The sequence below is a fragment of the Aulostomus chinensis genome, chromosome 2, assembly GCF_037954235.1.
Source record: "Aulostomus chinensis isolate RoL2024-O1b breed Wild chromosome 2, RoL_Achi_v1.0, whole genome shotgun sequence".
NCBI classification, from domain to species: domain Eukaryota; kingdom Metazoa; phylum Chordata; class Actinopteri; order Syngnathiformes; family Aulostomidae; genus Aulostomus; species Aulostomus chinensis.
Window position 1 is genome coordinate 19,377,599 of NC_141321.1, and position 23,973 is coordinate 19,401,571.

Below are 23,973 nucleotides of genomic sequence, written 5' to 3' on the forward strand. Positions count from 1 at the left end.
CATGAGTTGTTAGCTTGCAAAAATGAAGCGTTTGGAGATCTGATGTCACAGCCATGGTTAGAATAACAGCATAAATGGGAGGAGGAAGCTGAGGACTGTGATCCAACACTGCAGGTTGGGACAGATCTCACTTGACACCAATCTGCCCTTCCCTGGTTTCAGTTCTCAAGCTCCAGGGCGGGGAGATATTTACAACACCTAGAAACTTGCACACTGCACAAACGATGACTGCATCTTATCTTAAAGGAATCTAGCAAAGATATATGAGCTCTTGAGAGGATCTCTGAAAATACATTCAGTAGTATTCAAGCATGAAGCTGTGGAGTTTTTTCTTGATTAGTCTGTGATTAATCCAACTGTTTAAAAAGGCGTATAAATAGTGGGACTGAACATGATTTCTTCCAGCTTGCTCAACAAGTTTTACTTGGATGTAATAGGGCTGTTGAAGTGTTTAATATTTGGTATGCCAGGAAGTCAAATACCAAGATGACTTTTTTTTTTTTTTTTAACTTTACCAAATCAGTTTAGCGGCTGAACTCACATTATTATGGGTTTCATGTCCTGGAAGAAGAAGTTTCTCTACTCCTGTACAAATAGACATATCCGGATAAAAAAAAAATGACTGTAAGAAAAGTTCAATTCTCAATTAAAATTTCTACTTAAATCAAAGCAGAAAAGTATTCATTTTGAGTAAAAGCAAAAGTACACCTTCTACATGATGTTTGTGTGTTCCGGGAATGGAGCCACTGAACTCCTGAGGTTAGGTTATGCTGTCCTGATTGTGTCTTCTTGAAGTTGGAAGGGTTAAACTGGGGAAAAATATGATCTTCATCACGTTATGTGGAAAATCCTTCTCTGCATAGTGAATGATGGGTTCAGATAAATATAGATGAATTAAAAAAAAAGACAATATTTACTCTGAACATGTGAGAATATGTAGTGAAGTAAATGTACAAATCCCATCAAAGTGCAAATATTCAAGTACAGTACTTGTGGGAAATACTGAGTTTTTTTCCACTCCTAGTTTTATGTGATAAGTTCCGACTTTTCTGGAAAAAGCCATTTCGAATACTGATGTTAATCAGCAGTCCAACACGTGAGATGTTGCAGAAGTGTGTTATGCAGCTGTTAGACATTTTCTGACAATTTAAAATCCCACTGGGTACTTGCAGAAATTCCTAACTAAACTGCAAAGTCATGTGGCTACTGTAGGTGGCCAGGAAGCAAACAGAACCTCTTAGGCTAACATATTATTGATGGGAATGTTTGAGAACTTCTAATTCCAGTTTTAATGCGTAGAGGTTTTACCTTTTGGTTCCTTCATCATTGCGATTTTTTTTCCCTATGTTTTATTATTGGAATGATGAAGAACAACACTGTGAACCCAATGGCTCCAATTTAGCTGTGCACAAACTATAATAAAATACAGAAGACAACATTAGCATTGGCTTCATGTTGTGAGATCTCAAATGTAATTTACATGATCTGTTATTCTACATGCATGTTAAGTGGAGTTCAAACTGATATACAAATAAGACACGTTTGACTTTAAACAAAATAGGAATAAATTGGTGACTTAATTCCAATATAATTAGGTGTGTACTTTGTATGTTTGTCTTTACTGCATTTTTTTTGGATCATAGGCCAGGATATCATAAACATAATTAAATATGGTCTGTTTACACAAGCAACCACTGCAAAAGTTGCATGTTTTAAAATACATACAACCTCATTTTATGAGAGAACTTTTTATGTTGTAAATGTTAAGACTGTAGTATGAAGACATCTCACTTTCAGACACAAAAAGAAAATATGTGCAGAATTTTGGCCTATTTGAGGCTTGGGGCTTTTAGGGGTGTGTGGTTGTCTGGATCATTCAGTTTCAGCTGGGCCAGCCACGGATACAGAACTGGACCAGGCACTAGAAGCCAGTGAGGACTTGGCCTCAGGCTTACACTCAGGCTTTGAGGGTTAACCACAAGCCGCTTCCTGTTACTGACTGAGATGGAGGGACCAGACTGTTCACAGAAACATAATTTCTGCTATTATATTTAAACACAGATGTCATTTCATGCCTTATCATCAGCGGCCCTTTCTCCCTTGTTTGTGTTTAAGTAAATGCACATCCCGCAGATATATTTTAATTAGGAGAGGTACAATTTTAACCTCCTCGTGTGGAATACCCGTAAATCAGCATATAAGGCGCATTGATTTAATGTTTTTGAAATAATTTTGGCATCATTTGCTCAGTTGCAAACCATGTTTGACTCATGAGACCAACAAGCTCTTAATAGGTCTCTGCTACATTGGCAAATGCATTTGTTAAAAGAAAGAGAGGATCTATTTATGCTGTTTAAGCGTTTTTCTCACATTTATATTCAACAAGTCCACTTTGAGAGTAATGGTCACGACTTTGTCCACAATTTAACATTCTAATGTTAGCATTGTGATTAAATTTGTGTGGTTTGCAACCTCAAACACCCCTTATTTATATGACGTAAATTACTTAAACCTGTTGCCACAGGTTGCAGGTTTTGCAGTTCAGTAAATATTGCCATGTGTATTATCCGCTCGTGCCTCATCAACATGGACAATCAGGAGGGAATGAAAAAGCAAATTTGCCAGTCCAATAACAAAATTGGTATAAACCAACATTACAACCACTGCTAACTCGCTTCCAGGTCTGTTGACAGTGTAAACCGACTCAATTTCACAGACGTGAACTACAATAATCATGTGTAACTACAACGGAGAGTTTGTGGTTGAAGGAAATCTTGGGTCTTGTGAAACTGAACAGGATGATAGATTGCAAGTATGAGGAGTCTGGATATCACGTATCACTCCTAAAGTTTGTTTTTTTCACCCATCAGGTCACTGTCAGCTCTCAACATGTCAACACAAGCTTAAGCTCGTTACAGCTCAGGCTGAATGAGGCCCTCGTCCAAGATACAGAGTTGTACTTGCAAAAGCTTTGGGAGTGTCATTATGATTGGCAATCTTTGCCAGTTGTTTCCCGAATATGAACAAACCACCATCTTTCCTTTAAGAACAAAAGTTCCAGTCAGACATATCAAAGACCACAGTTGAAAAATCATGTGACACAACTGGAAGGACACACCATCCAGCCTCATTTGTCCCGGATGTCACTGACCTGTCGGGGATGTCCCGGGCAGTTTTACCCCCTCCTGCATGAGACACAGCTTTGGAACTCTTGTTGGCAGTCATGTTTGTCTTGGAACCGCCCACTCATCTGATGGACACACACAAAAAACTTTAGAAAAGCTTCAATACTTTGTTTTTCCTTGCACAAAAAGGTTGTTTGGGTGTGTGAATAGAACAAGAGAGATTAGACTAAATAAGGTCATTATTATAGCAGCAATTCAATCAGACATAATAACGGAACAGAGAGAAGCAAAACTGTGCTAAACATGGACTTTAACCTCTTGACACACAGAATAACAGCGGAACATTGGATGAACAAATGATGAACCCCGCTTTCTAAAAGGTTGAAGGAATTTCGAGACTTATCAAATCATAAGCGAAACCCAGAGGTTGACTGCTGACGTTATGAAACCTGGTATCAGAATGGATAACTGACAATATCTAAACAAGCCACTGATCATAATCTAGATGACTGGAAGAGAGGAAATTGGACAGAAAGCATGATTCTGCCTTCTCTCTCCGACAGCTGATACTTTTGTAATACATAAGAGGAAAAAATATACATACAGTTATTACTGGTTGGTTGGATGTGTGCTGGGAAAAAGATGTTCAAGGAATTATTCATTGCTGATAGTCTGATGATGACAACCACTGACAACTTTAAGTCTGATAAAGATATTTATGTCCAAAAGCCTTAGCTTCAGCTACAATGAAGACCTGTGGTTTGGGTCTCTTTAACTCTTCCTAAATTTGTCCACAATATCCTCTAAGCAGAGCATTGTGTTATTTACAAAAACAATTCATGTCAGCAATGACTGGTGGGCAAACTAATTCATAGAAAAACGCTGGAATGATTAGCATCACCATGGCTTCCATCGACCAAAAACACTAACATTTCATAATTCTATTATTGATAATGGATGAAAATAAGTTGCGAAAAACAAAGACAACTAACGAACATGATTTGTACAGCGAGATAATCATCACAAATGAGCAACACCTCTTTGTTTTTTTAAAAATGCAATCACTCAATGCACAATGCTAACGTTATGCTGTGAACAAACAACAGATCGAAGCATGACTTGGACGTCACAACAGTTAGCCTGCAGCAGTTCTTTAACTGCTGTTACAAACTGGTGTTTTTATAAATGTAAAAATCTTCAAAGGCCATGATAGTGATTTTTACTGATGTATTTTAAGCTGCAGATCAAAACATTGGTATGAACCACTCTTTGAGCCATTGAACCAAAAACTCATTCAACTAATCCCTCATAATGAGATGAGGGGACCCAGACGTCCATCACGCAACAAGAGATATATGTCCTTGACAGTAAGGTACGGTAACTTCATTATTCAATATGGTAATGATATCACGACAAATACTTCCTGAGCCAGAGTTTAAATTACACCTGTCAGCCAATAGTTCAGTCCTCCCATCACGGAGGCCGATGTCCATGAAAATCCCATTCTGAAGAGCATCATTGACCCTTTCAAGAGAGCTCAAAGCAATTGTTGTGGAGCATAAGGAGGTCAAATAGAGATCCCTAGAGATCAGAGGTGGAGGATGGGAGGGTGCTTGGCAGAATGACTTGTTTACAGGAAGTTGTTGTATGAAGAAGCCAGCCAACCAGTAGTGCAGCTGAGTCCTATAGAGACAGATGAGGAGAGAGAGGGAGCATTCCTGCTGTCAGCTATTTCCTGTGACTGTGGACTGCGCTAAGAGGACAAGGCATGCATCATTATTTCATGGAACACACAGAACGGTGTCCTCCTCTCCTGTTGTCCCTGAGTTTTAGAGTACCAGGAAAATTAAATTCATTACACTCAAGGTACAACTAGGACCCTGTTCTGTGACCCAGATAAATGCAGGACTCAAGACTACAATTTAGCACAAAAAAGAAAGAGATCAGACATGTTATAAAAACAAGAAAATGTTGGCAGGTGACTGCAAGGGAGAGCTATCTCAACTGATTCACATAAATCAGGGAGACTAAGCCATGTATGGGACAGGAAATATGAATGAATGCTCTGTTAAAACCATTTTTGATGGCTCAAAGTAACTAGAATGAAGACAAAAATCTTTCCAAAATTGTATGATGAGGAAAATCATATTATTCCAGAAATGTAAGAGGAAATTGAGGAAAAATATATATATAGAAACTGAGAATTATAATCTTTCCTATTGCTCTAAATGTAATGTTTAGTGGATAAAACAATCCCACTAAACATTAAGGGGCAGAAATAAAACATAATTTTCAAAATATAGTTTTATAGTTAGAAGATTTGGGTTTTCACCTTAAAGCAAATATTTCGAAAATACGATGAGACTGCAGTAAAATTGGGGGAAGCTTTTTACATTTTCAATAATAGCAGCTCTCCCCAACTTCTCTAAATTCAATGAAGAACAATGTTAAAATGAATTTTCAGAAAGCCACAGACACAGAAATGGGTCACTCAGAGGCCATCGATAGACGCTGGAGTGTAAACACCAAGGCGTTAGCCAAGTGACTTCCTGAGGTCTGATACCATCTCCCAACACAAAATCACAGCGTGTAAACAACCTCATCTAAGAAAGCTCAAGAGTATCTTTAAAATGCATTCAACCAGATTTGAGAAAAAATTTCTCTTGAGATGTCAAAGCTGAGTAAACTGGCAACAGTTTTAGGTAATCTGGAGGAGGGCACTGAGGCTGCATCATATTGAAGTCTTTCTAAATATTGAATCGTGAAAAAACAGCGGCGTGTCTATGAGGTACTTCGACCCAATACTATACTCCCAATACTAGAACAAAGACATCTACAGTATAATACACTGTAATCACTGTAAGATCACATCCATGGTCATATTGTATGTTTACATATTTAATACTATACACCCCACAACCCCAAAAAATGCATATCAAAACTCAACAATATTTTTTTTCCAGTAATAAAATGTCTGGTGTTCTTGCATAAGCATGCACCAACCAAAACTAATAATATCCATGGGCATGTGGAGCCAAATGTCCCCTGTTCAGTTTCATTCCACAGCTCCACATCGTAGTAAACGTATTTAGCCCCGCCCACTTTTAGCAGTCCAATCCATTGCATATTACAACAATTACTATATTCTGTCCAATACCGAGGGAAAAAAATGCAAACAGCAGTCGCAAATGGAAGTACTGACAGGCTAAGATTGTAACTGAGGGAAAGGATCCCTCACAGATCAACCCTTTTGTTTTGCTTCTTCTGGAACTACGTATATACGCAGTATACACAGTAACCTTAGCTAACAACACTCTAAAGCATCTTGCACAACTCATGGAGTAGCATAATTCTTCAGGAAAGTTGTAGAGTAGGATTTCCTTTCCTCTTTAACAGTAGGTTCCAGTCAGAATGCTAACACCATAGTCTTCACTGTGCAGTGCGACCTGTAATCTCCCGCCAGACTTCAGAGTTAGACTTTGGCAGAACTGCTGTTATATGTTAGACACACATCTATTTCTGTAGGGATCCTTCCCCCAGTGTCATCAAAACATCTACCATGATATTTTGAACTTGTGAACTTTTCACTAACAAAAACAGGACTTTTTTTTTCATTTGCTCAGTCGCAGCTGCGTCACAGTTGCAACCAATAGCTTTCTCCCTGATATTAAACAGGTCCATTTCCCAATACTTGCTGCCCCACTCGTTATTTTGACTGAATAATGTGGGGAAAACAATGGGCTTTAATACTCCGGGATAGGTAGCCGCAGGGATGAGGTGATTCTAGGCTAACCTGGACATTCGCATCGCCAGCTCTTACACTGGATGTACTACACCACCAGCGTAAGACCTTGACATCACTACAGTCAACCTCCTTTAGCAAACAGTTTCAATCTGTATTTTTTAAAAACAAACTGAAATACAAATATTTGTATTTCAGTGAGATATTTTATGTCACCAACCATTAAAACAAAAACATTCACTTTGAGACAAGGGAACAGGAAGTTTAACAATAGTAACTGACTTCCAGATAAAAGGACTCATTCTTGTGCCACTCAATTATTTTTTAATGAGGAAGAAGAAGATGAAAAGGCAGTTCACTTTTCTTTGGCTAATGTTCCTTGGAGAAATTCCACACCATCATTATAATGACCCAGCAAACTATTCTCCCTGGCAACAAGAGTATGAAACAGGAGTGCAACAGTGTCTCCATTAGACGAGCAGGAATTGCACAAAAGAGGCCTTTGTGTTCAACGCGTCCTTGAGAGGGAGATGTGGTTAAAAAGTAAGTCTTTTATCAGCTCTGTGTGTGCGTGTGTGCATGTGTGTGTGGAAGAGATTTAATTAGGTTAAATATCTTTCAAAGGTGAGCCAACACATCCTTGACCCAGTCACATTTGACAGATCATCTGATACACAGTTCTTCCCGCAACATTAAGGAATGTACTAATATTTGCCCTATCCATCAACATTCTGCCACATTCATATCAAAGACTTTTTTTTCGAAAGCTGAGCAAAAGCGCAAGACAGGGGCAAAAACACCTGGAGGGTTTTTTTCCCTCATGTACACATGTTGGACTTATGGAGGTTCACTTTTTGAGAATGCAGAATAACAGTCTCTTTTTCATGATTGTTAATTTTACAACAATCATGATGGAGATGTTCTTATTTCTCACCTTCGACTGGGTTTATTTTAAGATCTTTGTTCATCTTGAAAGGACACAGAGAAGCTTGTATAAATAGAGGCCTCAACCTGGGTGCTGTTATCGATGAAGCAAGCCTTACATATTAAATTTGTTTTGCCGTGATCTCACAAATCAAACACTTGTTGCTACATTGTAATAACTAGTGCTCCACTAATACTGGTTTTTATGGGACCCTCGCTCGTACCAATAATGGGAAGGATTTTTTTTTTTTTTTACGATGATCCCACCAATGTCGTTAATAAAAACTTAGATGTTCAATGGAGGCAAAGATATGTGACACAGCATATTTTACAGTTTGAAAAATAAATTAATCGTTCAAAATAAATCCGGATCACTGAAATAGACTTCAGTGGAAATTTAACAATGACAGGTTACTTGCGTAATATGGTCACGTTCCAACTGTACCTCTCCTCTCCCGTATACCTATCAGCTTTTCTGGCCGAGCTGGTGCTCAATTTCTGCTGATCAGCAACCTGTCCTCAAGGTTTTTAAATCCACCACAGAGCTCAAATACAGCCAAGAGGCAGTGGAGAGAGGAAGAGTGAAAATCTCAGCAAACTCTCATCTCAGTCCAGATCCAACAGCTCACTAACAGACATGAATCCATGAGCCCACACACTGATCCCTGCCATTGTCTCAGTATCTGCAGACAAACCAGTTTTGTCCACTGTGGACAAAAAAGGACTTGAGTTGGTTGAGTCGAATGAGTTGAACAGAACACTGTGGGAGTTGAGATGCAAAAGGATTTGCTCATGATACTCAACCTAGGACACTAAAGTTCACATTCCCGACACACATGAACTTGCAGATGAGACGTACAAACTTGTACTGCAGGGAAAACTGAGCTGAAACACTGCTGTATTATATGTGTGTGTTCTGTTCACAGTCTACCGTCTCTGGAGGGCAGTTGAAGGCTCTGACAACTTCTGTGTGTTTCTATGTAAAAAAGAAAACCGCCAAGGTTGGTGCTACTGGCAATTGCATATAATCATACCTATATAATTACCCACATACTACCGCATGGGTTGCCATGCTGCCGCAATAGAACTCAGATGGCCAGGTGGAACCAATTCTTGGAATCTTTTTTTATCTCCTTCTTCAGCCGTTTCAGCTTTTTTTTTTTTTTCAGAGTGGCATATTTTTCTTTGTGGAAAAGGGAAAACCCTTCTGTGTAGCCTAGATATGAGCATGCACAGCTGCAGGGGCAGGCATGTGGAAAACAGGCTTAAATCCATCCGAACTGTAGGAGAGTCAAAGAGTGTGGGTCAGCTGACCTCCGAAACGCATGTCTTTGACTTTTCCACGAAATTAAAGTTGGTAAAATGCATTCTTATTTGTGTCTTAAAGTCAGCGTTCAACTGACCAAACTAGCTGTTTGTCACCTGTTGTGTTGTGCTCATATTCCTCTCAATGACAACATCAACAACAGCTCCATCACGGAGGTCGTCTCAAGTAGCCAGACATCTGACTCCACCCTTCTTCATTCTGCTGGAAGCTAAGGATGCAGCGAGGTAACATCAGGGGAGAACCACAATCTATTCGTAAACTTCTTTATATATTCACGTTCCTTGTATATTTTTACAAGTATTTACCAAAATAACCCAACACACCTGCCTTATGGTGCCATCCAAACTTCACCAAAACTTTTTCAGTTTTAATGCGTAGGCTGTCACTAGCTTGTTAGCTCGGACTTTGCTATGGTTTCAGAAAGCAGGACACGCAAATAGCTGAAGAGGTGGAAAGAGAAAGTCAACTTAAGTAGTCACACAATAGCAAACTCAGACCTGCAGCAATCTTCCTATAACCCAGACTACCAAGGAGGTTTTGTTTTCGACTGCACCAGTCAGTTTAAACAGGATTACACAACAACATCCAGGATGACTTCCAGGACATTTCATAGGACATTAATTCGCGAATGAATGACAATAACTGGAAAATCTGTCTCAAGGAAAAATATGTTAGTACTAAAAATGTCATAAATAATTTGGCTCTTTTACAAATGTTGAGCCGTCAATGAAGGCATGCAGCACTGATTGTAAATATCAACGTGTTCTGACAAGTTTTGAGGTCTGAAAGCTTCACAAATCAGACATCAAAGCTGCTGGTCGGTCAAGCTAGGGGGGCGTATTTCTATGGTATAGTTAGTACCTCAACACACTATGTTTACATATCATAAAGACAAAGGTTATAAAGCTACACACACAAGTTAGACTCTACATCAAATGAGAGGCAACGATTGGGGGAGGAGGAATCTTCACAATAAAAAAATGAGTATGTAATTGTCTCAGTAGATGAGTTTGAGGATTTAAAAAAAAAGCAGGAGATGGTCATGAGACACCCCCCCCCCCCCCCCCCACTGGATATAAAATATGGTGGGAGATCTCAGAAGCAGCAACGACACAGAAATAATCCCTGCAGTCTAAACAACTGTGGCGGAGGCTCCCTTCAGCAAGATACTCCACAGCTCCTTCACAGCAGCATCACACTGTTAAGTATGAAGTTGGTCTTGGAACCCAGCAGAGGCTGTCCTAAAAACCCATTAGTAAAGTAAGCTAATGTTAATGTTTAGTTAGAACATTTCTTTTCTGAAAAGCTGCGTGTAAAAGTTTTGCTGGTTCTTCACTGTGGATTGCAAAATCCTGTTCAAAGACACGATTTTGTAAAAGGCAGCAATCGGACTCCTCAACAACAACAAATCTTTTCAAATGTATCCAAACTGAATCGTTGGGGTCATGGCCCTGAAGAACAACCTGACCCACAAGATGGTGTGTTTCACAGAACCATCATAAAACTGTGCTATTTGCAACACAAAACTACTTTATACGTGATTAGTTCAAGTCAGGAACTATTTGCTGTAGCTCCAATACAGCCGTGAGAATCTCAACCACAGAATCTTTTCCTTAAAACTAAGTACATAGACGAGAAGTCCTGGCTGTTCCTGAGGTGTGGATTATCAACAATGACTCTAAGAGACATTGTGAAGTTTTGGCCACTGTAAAACTATCTGGATGAGCAGACAGCGCTATAAAAGGAGGAAAGAGATCCTTTATTGTTATACTGATTGAACAAGAACGTCTTTGAGAGAGTCTGGTGTTGAGCCAGGATCACTCGTGTTGCAGTGAAAGGAGAATACAGAGGAATCTCTTCAATAGCTTCATGTTGACAGTCGCGTCCACTGAGCGGGAACTGGTTTTGATCCGCATAATGGAACATCTGGGAAACAAAGAGTACTGAATACAGCAATTCAAATCACTATAGCAACTCAGTGGTTGCTATGTTTTGTTGTGTACAAGGGTAGCCTTTTGTCATTCTTTCAAACTTTCGTTAAACACTACATGAGCAGAGATAGATAGAAAGCATATTACACACACAGGCTTAAATAGAAGGCTCTCATGTTAAACTGCTTGGGAAATAAATGCAGAATCGGTACTTTTAATTTTTTGAACTATGTTATGAAAATGATGAGCAGCGATGTTCATCCACGGAGGGAGGCGGGACTGTAGCACATAACTCAAAACAGTGTGTTTCAACAACGACCGGGGTAAAATATAAGTTAGATTGACATAAATGTCAGTGAAGCGTTTGGTAAACACCACACACATCAGAGGAGCAGTCTAAGCTGAACAGAGGCAGCTGGGAGAGTTCAACTGCAGTTAGAGGTTGCCATGGTGATGCTCACTGCCTAGTTGATACTGAGGGAGACAAGGATTCAGCTGAGACTTCTCTCAGATTCTGGCTTACAAGTCAGAGACTGTAACTGTAATCATCTGAATGTTTTGTATCATAAGAGACGAGAGACTCTGCTGACTGCAGTGATGTAAGTTATTTGTTTTTGGTCTTAACAATGTGAGAGATGTGAGGAGATTAAAAAGTCCCCTTCTTTCCATCCACTCCTTTGGTTCTTTCTTGACCTAAGCTCCTAAGCTCCACCCCTCCGCCAAGCTTCATGGAGATGAAGACAGTAGTTTTTGCACAGTTCCACTAAAATCCAAACGGTCATGGGTGAAAACATATTGTGTACGTTTGTTTTACTTAGATAAAAGGAAATCAATAGGTACATAATGTTTGACAACTATGGGGTAAGCTCCTCTGTTAGCATCCCGCTAGGTTCCATCAACCATTAACTAATGGGATTTACACACTGGATTTTGGACTGTTGACAAAAATAAGCTTCAGGCTAAACAAAAGTTTATGTTTTGCAATATAATCCCCACAGGAAAATCCTCAATCTGCAAGAAAGAGAACGCGACAGTCAAGTTAAAAACAAACAACACCACCGGTGCTTCAGCCTCAACACAACTAAGCTTTATACTTCGGCTTTCAGCATGAAGGCGTCTGTAAACTTAGGTAGCCACTTATTAGCAACCATTTTCAAGACCACTACAGAAATACTTCAAAATTCACCAGTGCAATATTTACTGACATATTTTATTACTGTCCTGGTATTCTGGTAATGGTATTGAAAGATCTGTATCAGAAACAGCACTGGGGGGGGGGGGGGGTGTGGATCTGTGCATTTTTAATATCCAACCTTTAAAGTGTCACTTGTTACGTTGGACCCTGACTGATTAATGGCATATGCTGCTATTCACAAACAGTCCAGCAGTGTGCAGCCTATGTGTGTTCTGATCTAAATGATTGGGAACGCATACACTTATTAGAAAACATGTGAAACAACACATAAAAACCAAGGCATACAATCAGTCATTCCTCCATGTGGGTTTTATCTCCAAAGGCAGAAAACAAGCAGTCAAACTAGCACAGGAAGGGGACACAGAGCAGACCTGGACTGCTTTTGCTCTTCTGTTGTTTTGACTTTTTTGGATGTTTCACGCTAACATTGGTCAATTACAAACTACCGAGTCTACTGGGACATTGACTAAAGAAAAAACGTGTGTGTGTGTGTGTGCGCGCGTGAGTGTGTGTGTGTGTGTGTGTTTAGCCATCTTGCTGCACTTCATCGTTAAACAAATCTATGACCAAATATGGTCACGTGGAGGCTAGGTCTACATCTAGGAACATTTCTCTAACTAAAACACAAGTTCGAGTATTTCTTCGGATGTTTGCTTTCGGTAGCACCGGGCTCCTATTGCTAGCTAAAAGTGTCCCTGCAGTTGAAGAATAGAAGAAGCAGGCGGATTTTACCTCCAAATTCCTCCTCACATCCATGGCTGCTGACATTTTTAGATTATAATCCCCCTGCGACGCACAAATCCCGTCCGTCTACGCGGTGACAAACTTTGGCTGAGTTCAGCCGGATACCTGCCCCTCTCAACAAACTCCGAGTCATGTCTTTCCAACTAAAACCGACAACCCCTCCTGCCTCCCCCCGAACAGCCTGCTGCGGAGTGGAAGGCAGGACTTGTTGCCATGGGAGCGAGTTGTTTGCCCCCCACTTTTGTAGGGATTTGGCCCCATGTCCTCCTCCGCCGGGCATTCAGGCGCTCTCCCTTGTTCATTGTCATGAAGGACCGAGAAGAAAGGATGAATATTCACCGGGAAAACGAAGCTGCTGATGGGTGAGACCGTGTTTCCAGCGTCGCTACATAATGTCACGCTGAAGTCTCCCTCTAGGGAATACACACATAGACACACACACACACACACACACACACACACGTCTGTCACGTCAAAGACGCAATATTATCCAGTTGTTTACATGTGAACATGATTGAGGGGAGATGTGTGTGTAGTTTAAAGAGGGGGGATCTTACTTAAAGTGGGTGATAAGTAGAAACACCATTAATTAACCTGTGGCATCTTTCGTAGAGGCAGCGTGTTAATTACTTTTTCCTATTTAGAATTTTGAACTTTACTTTAGAATACCTCACACGTTTGCATTACAAAGTCTGATTTCTTCACTGGCATGGAGTTCACAATCATTTAAACTGAATTGCAGCTGCTTTGTTTGTTTGTTTGTTTGTTTGTTGGGGCTTTTGTCTTTTCATTTGCCATGAAAAATCTACTTGACATGTAAGAGTCATTCTGCTTCTCACGTTTTTATGTTACAAATGAGTTTAAATATTAGTGGTATTTCATCATCAATCATCTGAAATAGTCCCTCAAGTGTTCCAACATTACAACTTTGACTCAAGCAAATGATGTGGAAAAATACCAAGTGTCTGACATTTCTTACACTCATCCTCCTCTGAATGTAGCTCAGCGCAAATGTAAGTTACACAAACTTTACAGGAAAATTGCATCCGATTTCATTCTCCACTTTGGAGGATAAGACATAATAGACAGCAGTTGACAGCTGGAGTTAAGACCTCAACTTTACCTCCAAATCATTAAAAGTGATGCAGTTCTATGTTAAACTGACTCTGTGGTAAGTGGTTAGTTAGTCCTCCCACCACTATCACTTTTATGACATTTACATGTTAATGTAACAGTGTACAGCAGTAAACTACGATACTTAAAATGTGTGACTTTCGAAACAGCTCATTATTCTCTTAAGCTCTTCTTTATTTTATATTTACACAGTACAATATTGTCCAAAAAGTAGTTTTAAATACTTGTTACCCGGTTGAGCAGTTTGTAAAATAACCTATGCTGAAGAAATGGCTCTGAAATGTAAAAGTGCTTTAGTAAATATACTTAATAACACTCAAAACAGGTGTTACGTTTAAAAATGGAAAGGAAAAGTTCATCGTTATTATTGGCCAAGTGTACATGGGCACATTTTGTCAATAACTGTATATTTTGCGGATGAAAATGCTCTTTCAACAAAAATGGGATAGTTCTTAATGTTATATATTGTAAATCTTATACTATTGAAATGTTATCTCTGATAAATAAGCATAAACATAAAGAATACAATAACAGTAGTTTTGCTTTTAAAAAATGCTACCTGGTATAATATTGAAATGTAGGGTCACAGAAGTACAATTCATATAAAATTGAAATACTCCAGTAAAGTACATCCAGCACTGTCGCTTCATGAACTTTTCATGTCGTGCACAAGTACGATTAATACCTTAATACAGCAAATCAGACTCGACCGTCTCCTTCTCAGTGCGCTGGTTTCTATCTACTCACACACAGCGGAAACCAAAACTATCATCTCATGTGGAAGGATCATCAAAATTTAAGGCATTGAATACATAACGTTTATTCTGATTTATTCTTTTCCCTCAATGTTGGCGTGTTGTTTGATGAGTGATTGGAGGTCGAGTGAAGTTTTTTCGGTGAAAAATGTGATCCAAAGCGAGAGACACTTAAAGCCGGAGGAAGGCTGAACGATAAAACTCCAGAACAAGCGAGTTAGCGGACCTTGAATGGAGACTGTTTTGTCAGCTGTCGTTTCCAAGGTGAAGAATGACAGCGGTGCTCACTACCAAACAAGTTACCAGTATACTCCTGCTCTCTGTTCATTAAAACTCTTTATCATGGTGTTTCAGTACAGCCACTTGTAAGATCTTGACGTGGAATGTTGGAGGACTGCTCATCCATAAAGCCTTCTCCATGCATTGTCCTGGGCTGTCTTATCATCCTGCAGACCAGGGAACAGAGGAAGTTGCAAACCTCAGACATCCGTCACCATGGTTCGTAACATCAAGTCAGCAGGAAGCCTATAGCTTTGCCCCTGAGAGCCAGTGAGGTCTCATAATCATTGTCCTTCCTGAACACTAAAGACAGAGACACTGACTATGTCTTGTGGGCTATTTTACCAGAAAGTAACCACATCTTAAACTCAAGGGAGTCCCTCCATTAATGTCATCTGGATCTCTGCTAAAAAAAAAAAAAAGCAAAAGAAACCCACTTCCTGTGCTTGCATCACTCAAACATGAAAGCCTGACATGAGTGACTCAAGTCTCTGTTAAGCTCAAACCTGATTTCAAGCCCGGCTATGAGTGAATATCTATTATCTCAAATAAAATCACAGAGCCTTATGTGTGTTTGTTCAGGATTCACCCTAAAGCCCAAATCCTCTGACATTCAAGGGGATTATTTCACAACGCTCAGGAGCTTTACCCACCTACACTCTGAAAATTCATCTCAAAGATCCCAGGCTTGGGGGGGGGGGGGGGGGGGCGAAGAGGGGGGTCAAGGAAGCGTGGAAATACTAAACTCTTTTGACAACATCCTGAGATTAAACAAATACGTTTGGTGCAAACCACTCTTCTACTTATGTTCAAATACCAACCTGGAGCCTCTGTGGGAATCAGCTGAGTCAGGCTGATGTGTCACCCTGAGGGATAAAAAAAAAAAACCTGTCTGGCAAAAACATCCTCTGTTGGAAATAATAACTGACTTTAAAACAGTGCCAATAGCTTTTATTTTCTTTATGATTACATTTATCAAAGAGTTTCTGCAATTATGGAGAAAACTGGTATCGAATCCATCAATCGCTTCATCACTGATGATGGAAAACAATATGGACTCGGATCCCTCACTGTGGGGATTGTGATTCTCCCGAAAAAAAAAAGTTTTGCCTTGTTGTCTTATTATTTATTTCATTTATTTGCTTATTTTACCTCTTTCTCATGATGTAACAGAAACATTAAAGTTGACCATTTTGCTAATAACAAGAAAAGAACACCATCATCCCTGATACCAAAAAGATCTTGAGCTATTTTTTAGGTGAGTTATGGGTTAACCCTAACCTATAGCAAGAATAATTCCATATGCAAAAACTGCCTAAAATGGTGTTTAGACACCTATGATGTCATAGCTCCAGGTATTTAAAAATCCTGCACAATATTGCACCATATCAGTTTTTCCAATTCTTTGCTTCAGATTCTTATTCATCACTGCCTCAGCAGCAACTTCATGGGGCGAAAGAGTAAAGCAGTTACAATGTCAGCAAGCTGATCTGAGGATTAGACCAACCAAATTTCACAAGAACTGAATAAACCCTGTAGGAGGAGTTTAAAAAAAAAAATAAAGATTAATTTGTTTAAATAATAAATGAACAAGTCAAAGGGCGATGCTGTGTCCAGAAAGCAGATGCATTTTTCCTGTTCTCTTAATACTGTGTAGAGTCAGAGCCAAGCTGAGGGAAGTTTAGCACAAGGTCGCTGCTTTATCTCACCACATTTTAGTTCAGCAGCCACAACATCAGTTGACTCAGATACCTTGAGGGCTACTGAAGGGTGTGTGTGTCTGTGTGTGTCTGTGTGTGTAAGTGAGACAGAGAGAAGGAGAGAGAGTCAAGGGATACTGATAGATAATTAATTTGAAACATGTTGAGACGCAAAGCAAAACTGGCAAAATACTGAAGTATGCAAAGAACAACCCGAATTGAGGCATATTCAAAGGCTTAGGCGCCACCTGTAGGACAAACACTGTAAATGCAGCTCTGGACTTAAGAGATACTTTCCTCCTGAACAGCAAACTTTATGGTTTAAAACGTTAAGAAACGCCAAACAAAGTCAGAGCTTTTCTCCAGGCTTTATCACATGAATCACGTTTACATCACAACAGACTCAAGAACACACAGGGACATCCCCCTTCCTTTTTCTTCATCTGTCACAGATGCCAGAAAAAAAAAACCCTAAAAGTTCCTTAAAAGCGTTAGAAAGTGCTCAGATGTGCCTGTTTGCAGCGTTTCATGGAGACAACGAGGGTCCTACCTGCTGCCGTGTGCTGCTGAAGGGTTTGTTCACTGATCCATTCTTCTAGCAGACTGTCGCTTTCTCTCTCTGCAGACTGAAAATGCCTTTTTCTTTTTTCTTTTTCCTGCGGAAAAAATCGTCTCCTCCGTTTAGCTGCTAAGAGGGGAAAAAAGAAAAGTGGACCACAGGAAATGGTGACGCAGGGCTCTGTAAATCACTCGACTTTCTGAAAAAAATATGATGGTGATCAGATATTTAGCAGAGATGGCCTGCGCGTTGATGCGAGTTCTGCTCCAGAGGTTTTAAATGAGTTTCCCGGGAGTTTCCAGGTTTTTTTGTTTTTTTTTTTTATTTCTGGAGTGAGGAAAAGTTTCCTCAAGAAGGCAATTCTGTTAACTGCTTATTGATCCACAGAGAAGATCAAGAGTTGGAGATTTACTCGCCCACAAAAAAAATGATGTGGTCGTTTCACCTCATCGCACAAGGTTCCAGGATGATGCTGTTGGAGACATTTGGAAATAAGCAGCAACGCAAATAAAGCGTGTAATACAGGGAGCGTGATGACGCATCATTGATCTGGCGCTCAAAAATACCAATGAAAACGCTGTCATTGTGATTTCTTTCTAGTCCGTCAAGTGTTGTCTGCAATTTTCCAGAGAATCGGTCAGCTGAAAAGGTTACAGTAAAATGTGGTACAATGAAGTTATTTCATGTGTACAAGTTTTTTGAGAACAATGTGTGTGACATTATCAGGATTCATGCACATTTTACCTTTAATATCCATTAACCCTTAATAAAGTAACTCAATATTAACCATAGACGAGTTTCTCTGTTAATATTAATGTCCTATTATTTACAGGTATTTGAGATGTTAATAACTGAGGTTTCAATTGTGTTCTGGTTTTATTTTTTTTTTAATCTGTTCCTTGAAATAGCTTTTTTTCAAACTCCATGATTTTTCCAGGTTTTGTTAACTGTATGATCAAGCCAGGTAAATCCAGTTCTGTGTCCATCACATAAATAAATTCAAGTACTTGTAAGAGCAAAGTCTCTGGTTCCGCCTGTGACTGCTGTAAAACATAAATGCAAAGAAAAGCTTAAATCACAAAGATGACATCAATTTATTTCAAAGTTAAAGGTTTCACACACACAATAGTTAAGACACTTTCACTGCAGCAGCTCTTGATCCACTCAGCTCATCTATACACACCACCGGGTTCTTGGAGGTCAGAATAGCACTACTGCTGCCTGTTAACAATAAATGAATCAGAACCTTGATGAAGACACACACTCCAAATATATAGAAAATACACTTCAAACCCACAGATGAAAGCTGTGTGTCAGGCAATGAAGAAGTGAGATGTTCTTTGTCTCCTTTGACGAGCTGCGATGTGACGTTTAGTTTGACGTGTTCTGGAACACACTCGGTAATAGGAACCTCCCTTTTTACCCAAACGACTATTCGGAAGGTTGAGGAGTTCCCCTTTAATTTTAAAAAGCAGATAATGTATGAGTGTATGACATCACCAAGATATTGTGCAACAAGGTTAGAACGACTCTCAAAGATCAAACTTAATGTGATGAATTCAAAGACTAATTCAGACTCTACCAGACTCTAAATGAATGAAGGATTGAAAACATATTTATAAAAGATTTATTAGAAAATGTGCATTTCCAAGGAAAGCTGAGTCCACATCTTTTCCCCTGATAGTTACTGGAGAAAAGTTACCAGCTCCATGCTAACAGACCAGGACTGCAGTCAAGCAGTTGGGGTGAGAGGTTGGTCCTTTAATCGAGCCTGGTTGGAGTGGCTTGTAAAATTTGGTAGAACGGTCAGCGTTGGACTCCATCTGACTCTGGCAAGTTGCTAAACAGCAACTTGAAGGGTTTTTTCTGGCAATCATTAGCCTCTACCATCACATTTCCATTACAAATTTTCTGGTGACTTGGCACTTCTGCAAATTGGACCGCAGGCAAGGATAAAATTCTGCTCCTGGAAAATGCTTTTTAAGACTTTTCATTCGACAATGTGCAAAAAAAATCGACTGACTGTAATCTCTGGTGCTGCCTGCAGACTAAATAACAGTTACCAGCTTTGACCTATTTCTGCTCTACAGAGTCACACAGAACGAGATATAAACCATAAATGAGAAAGAGGAAGAGACACAGATTGAGGGCTTGGTCACAGTGGGGTTTTTTTCTTGTTTGTTGGTTTTTGCTCCACCTTGTCCAGGACAGTTTAACTGAGAACAACATGGCGGTCAAACACCGACTTCCTCTGTTCCTGGACCTGCCTCCTCCAGCGCTGCTGGGCATGCTCCACTTTGTTCAGCATATTAGGTCGAGAGTGTGAACGCGACAGGACGTTGTGTGCATTTGCAAACGGCTGCTGGTCCTGAAGATAAAGAACAAAGAACAAAAGATCGGCTTAAAAGGTTTGATAAAGTTTTATCAAAATATAGCATAGCTTAGCAATGGGCCTTTAGCATTCCTACAAGGGTAACTACCTGATAATCATTTCTGCATCTTTGTGATTTGCCTGCTTTTGTCACAGATTGGAAAATCAAATTTGTAAAATATGATCTCAAAATAGTCGCTCTTAGTAGCTTTTATAAGTGCAAAAATAAGTCAACACTGCTACTATACTCAGGTCAGAACTATGAAGGGTTGAGGATCATCATCACTGGACTGGACTCCATGACTAAATGTTACAATCCCACCATTTCTGGAGTCATAATGAAGCAGCAATACTTCCAGTTACACATCTCTCTCACTGTTGTTCTGGTTCAATGACGATTTAAAAACAATAAATCTAGTTTAACTGACATTTCCAGTTTTCTCTACTGCTTTGCCACAAAGTTTTACACATCTTCTCCCTTCCTTGTTCCAGGTAATAATTTCTTTTGTATTATTACTGTTTCCTACATTAACCTAAACAAAATAAAAACGAGCTGGTTGTTGATTTATTTTTAAAAAGACTTCCCTCATGGATGACTTGTTCTAGACTCAGGTCAGCTTCGGTTGTAGTTAATAAGCAGGCAGTGCAATTTACAACTGTACAAACAACCATAATACCATCCAGGAAAAGAAGGTTGGTGTTAATAGTAGGTCAGGAGCTGAGACTGAAGAGGCAGGACAGGGCAAAAAGAGGCAGCCAGGTCAGCACACTCGTCAGAGCCTTTCAATAGAGGAGCTGAAGATGTTTGACCTTTCCTCTTCTTGCAAACGACCACAGGTGAGCCCAAGCTTCAGATGTCTTTACTGAAGTCGGTCAGTAATTATTGTTCTGTCCTAATTCGTAACAAATTTTCTCCATCTTTATTATTATTCTCTCTTTGATATACCACCAGTTCCTGCGATACAGATGGGAGCCCTAAAATTAAATAATAACAATAAAAATAACCAGGAGCTTTATGCTTGTTTGCTTCAAGAGATTGTTTATTATTCTAAAATTCCCGCTGCCATTTAAAGATGGATTTATTTTGGACCTAATAATGTGTCGTCATTATATTCTCAATTAACTTAATGCTGTCCGAGCATGTTCTTATTTTTGATATATTTACATAAGTGCTTAAGTTTTACTTTACTCAAACTTGATTTCCCTCCACCGAAAAAAAGGGAAAAAAAGTGTCAGCTTACATGGCCCATTAGAGGGCACTCAAGGCCCACCCGCAGGCCCTGACCCAGTGGTTGAGAAACACTGGTTTAGTATGGTAAACTTAACTGATGTCACAGTGACAAGACACCTGCTGCAGCACTGCTGTTACAAAACAAACAAAAACCCCAGAACTTTCCCTGCAGAGCTGCGGCTTCCTACACATTAAAACATATCTGATGCAGCACAAGAAAAGCACAGTTTCCAACCCTCCATTTCTCCCCGTTTAAAGTTGGCTGCTTTGAAACATCGCACCAAACGCTACGTTTATTTCAGCCAGAAGATGATTCCTACAAAATTATCTGCTATGCCCTTTATGTGTAATTTGGTCATTATAGACTTTGTAGCAAAGCAAAGGACAAACAAATCCACCTCAACCACTTTTTATACAATCAGAGCCACAACCCTGTCAAACTTTATCTAGATGGGATGGATTCCATGTGACAGTGGGGTAAATAAAGTTTACTGACCCAAACGTAAACACAAGAGCAGAGGTCAGCACTTCCTCTCAGTGTCACTTAGCAACTTTCTCACAAATTACTATCTACAAATTCCAGGATTTTCCAGCTTTCTTAGAACCATATGAGCCTGTGACATGGTTCATGTGATTTTTTTAATATTAATTTACTAATTTCTTCTGTTGTCAGTGTCATGTTTACTGAGTGGAGTGAGTTATTTGCTTTTCAGAGAGTGAGAGGGTGACTCGGTGCACATACCCCAACATCATCATCACTCTGGATGAGCTGCGAGTGTCCAAACAGACGTCTCTTCAACATGGGCTCCAGGAGGGTCAGGTAGACCATGTAGAGAAGCAGCAGGCCCAAAATAGACAGGTACATTATGATGGTCACCTAAATATAACAACAATTATTTGTAATCTAAAACATTGAAAATATGCAGTAACATTTAAGAATAAGTAGAAAATTGATTGGTGATTTATTCAACGCAATCATTAAGCACAAAACCTTAAATCAGTCCATTTACTGAAAAATGAGATTTGGTTATGGATTAACCAAATCTCAAAGTAAATTTTTAGGTTTCAAAGTGATTGCACAGAAAAATCTGACACCCAACCTTGAATTAAATTTTGATGCGCATTTTATAAGAGCTGTTGTAAAGTATATAACAGATTTATTCTTCACAAAAAAGATACCATCCAATACTAAAAATGAGAAACCGATGAGAGACTATTTTTCTAAGTTATTTTTTAAATTATTTGAAAGGACAAAACACTCCAAATTTTCACTTTGCTATCACATCCTGTAAAGGTAGTTTGAGAAGCTGGAATTAGAGACAGATTACAATTTTAATAATTAACTGATAATCAGTGTATTTGCTGATAATTATTCTGTCCAATCACTAACCAATAATCAGCTTCATGTTTCAGCTCAAGCGCGTGAAATTAATTATTTCTAGTTGCCCTAAAGACCACAAATGACTCCCTCTATCTGAAGTGCGGAATTCATAATCAACCTACTTTAATGGTCCCCGAGCTTCTTTCCTCATATTTACACTCGCATCGTAAACAATATGCCTCCACGTCTTTTCCATCGACTGGCATGGGTTCGACGACATGGAGACAGTTACTGGGAAAAAAGAGCAAAAACATGTATGTAGAAGAGTACTGTTACTCAGAGAAATGTGGTCAGCACGCATGATTTGAGAACACTTCACATACCAGTCCTTGAGAGACACGTTCTGTTTGTAGATCTGACCCTCGATGTCTCTGTATGGCGGACAGATGCATTTACAGCGGATATCCTCGGAATTCTGTGGGAGATCGATCATACGCTTACACATTTCTACTGTTGTGTTAGACAGTGTTTCACATCTAAGACAAACACTCTCAGGTGGTTAATTGCAACCAAAATTCTACAGTTGAGGCAAAGATAAAGATAGTTACACTTTAAATAAATAAATGTAAAAAAAGTCCAGCAAAAGGGAAAATGGCAGAAAGATCAAACAAATAATACCCAAGTAAAATATCAGATATATAAAATATTTTATAAAATACTCATGAAAGACTTTAACAAACCCACCCAAATATCTATCTATCTATCTATCTATCTATCTATCTATATATATATATATATATTAGTATGAACCACTTACATGTAATAGATCAAGTCCGCATTGTATTCTTATTTTGCACCATTGCATTTTTTCTGTCCCGTTATTTGTACAATTTGTAATAAGTGTATGCCACCATTTATGTCATCATTTAGATTCAGCTAATTTATAAATGATTAACATAACCTTAGATAACATTGTGTAACCTAAGCAGCATACAGGTTGCTTAGCAACGGATGTAATACAGAATCCTTAATACAGTCGTTCGAGTTCATTTACTTCTACCAAGACGTAACTTCATACAGTAATACATGTACACGTAATATGCAGCTGGTATAAAATTAAGTGTAACCACACTAACCAGAAAAAGCAATAAATACTGAGCGTTGGTTGTCGTCAAAGCATCAACTACATTCTAGGAATGTGAATAAATCAATAATAATAATAATAATAATAATAATAATAATAATAATAATAATAATAATAGGGTCTTCGCCGGAAGTACCTTCAGGCTCAGGCCCTAATAAAATAAAAACCTTAAAACGGGATGAGATGTCAAACAAGGGAACATGACCCGTGTCGCTGGTCAACCTGACGTTAGCTAGCATTAGCCTTACCTTCGCTGTCACTTGGCTCCACAGTACAAAACACGCAAGGACAGAAGCCTCGAGAAGAAAAACAGACTTCATCTTCAGAAACTTTGAATTTCTAAAAAAAAACAAAACCCAATAGGTTTTGTTTCCTTAAACCCCACCAGAGATGTGATATACACTTAACAACTGACAACGTTAGCCATCAAGCTACTTCTGGGATAAACAGGTTCTCAGCAGCTGACTAGTAGTTTCCGGAGATGGCGGTCC

At 39.2% G+C, this 23,973-nt stretch overlaps 2 protein-coding genes across 2 annotated transcripts in view; both read right to left on the reverse strand.

Annotated features, from left to right (window-relative positions):
* Positions 1 to 13,182, reverse strand: part of dennd2b (DENN domain containing 2B) — a 46,260-nt gene extending 33,078 nt beyond the window's left edge. Inside the window, exons 1-2 of the mRNA XM_086182926.1 lie at positions 12,977 to 13,182; positions 3,152 to 3,250 (exon numbers count right to left, since the gene is read on the reverse strand). Of these exons, the coding sequence (XP_086039052.1) occupies positions 3,152 to 3,225 (74 nt within the window). The 5' untranslated portion in view covers positions 3,226 to 3,250; positions 12,977 to 13,182. The remainder of the gene's footprint in view (positions 1 to 3,151; positions 3,251 to 12,976) is intronic.
* Positions 13,183 to 18,490: 5,308 nt separating this feature from the next.
* tmem9b (TMEM9 domain family, member B) lies at positions 18,491 to 23,948 on the reverse strand. Its single transcript, XM_086182941.1, has 5 exons — positions 23,731 to 23,948; positions 22,722 to 22,813; positions 22,521 to 22,629; positions 21,760 to 21,894; positions 18,491 to 19,783 (listed from the first exon to the last, which is right to left on the reverse strand). Exons 1-5 carry the CDS (start codon positions 23,800 to 23,802, stop codon positions 19,628 to 19,630), a joined length of 564 nt encoding a protein of 187 aa, XP_086039067.1. The 5' UTR covers positions 23,803 to 23,948; the 3' UTR covers positions 18,491 to 19,627.
* Between the last annotated feature and the right edge of the window lie 25 nt (positions 23,949 to 23,973).

What these genes read in the sequence shown, in the direction of transcription:
- tmem9b (XM_086182941.1), bottom strand. Translation starts at nt 23,802, where the DNA reads ATGAAGTCTGTTTTTCTTCTCGAGGCTTCTGTCCTTGCGTGTTTTGTA. An exon ending in GGAGCCAAGTGACAGCGAAG is followed by an intron (nt 22,814 to 23,730) that starts GTAAGGCTAATG and finishes GATCTCCCACAG; the next exon opens with AATTCCGAGGATATCCGCTG. An exon ending in GAAGCTCGGGGACCATTAAA is followed by an intron (nt 21,895 to 22,520) that starts GTAGGTTGATTA and finishes TGTTATATTTAG; the next exon opens with GTGACCATCATAATGTACCT.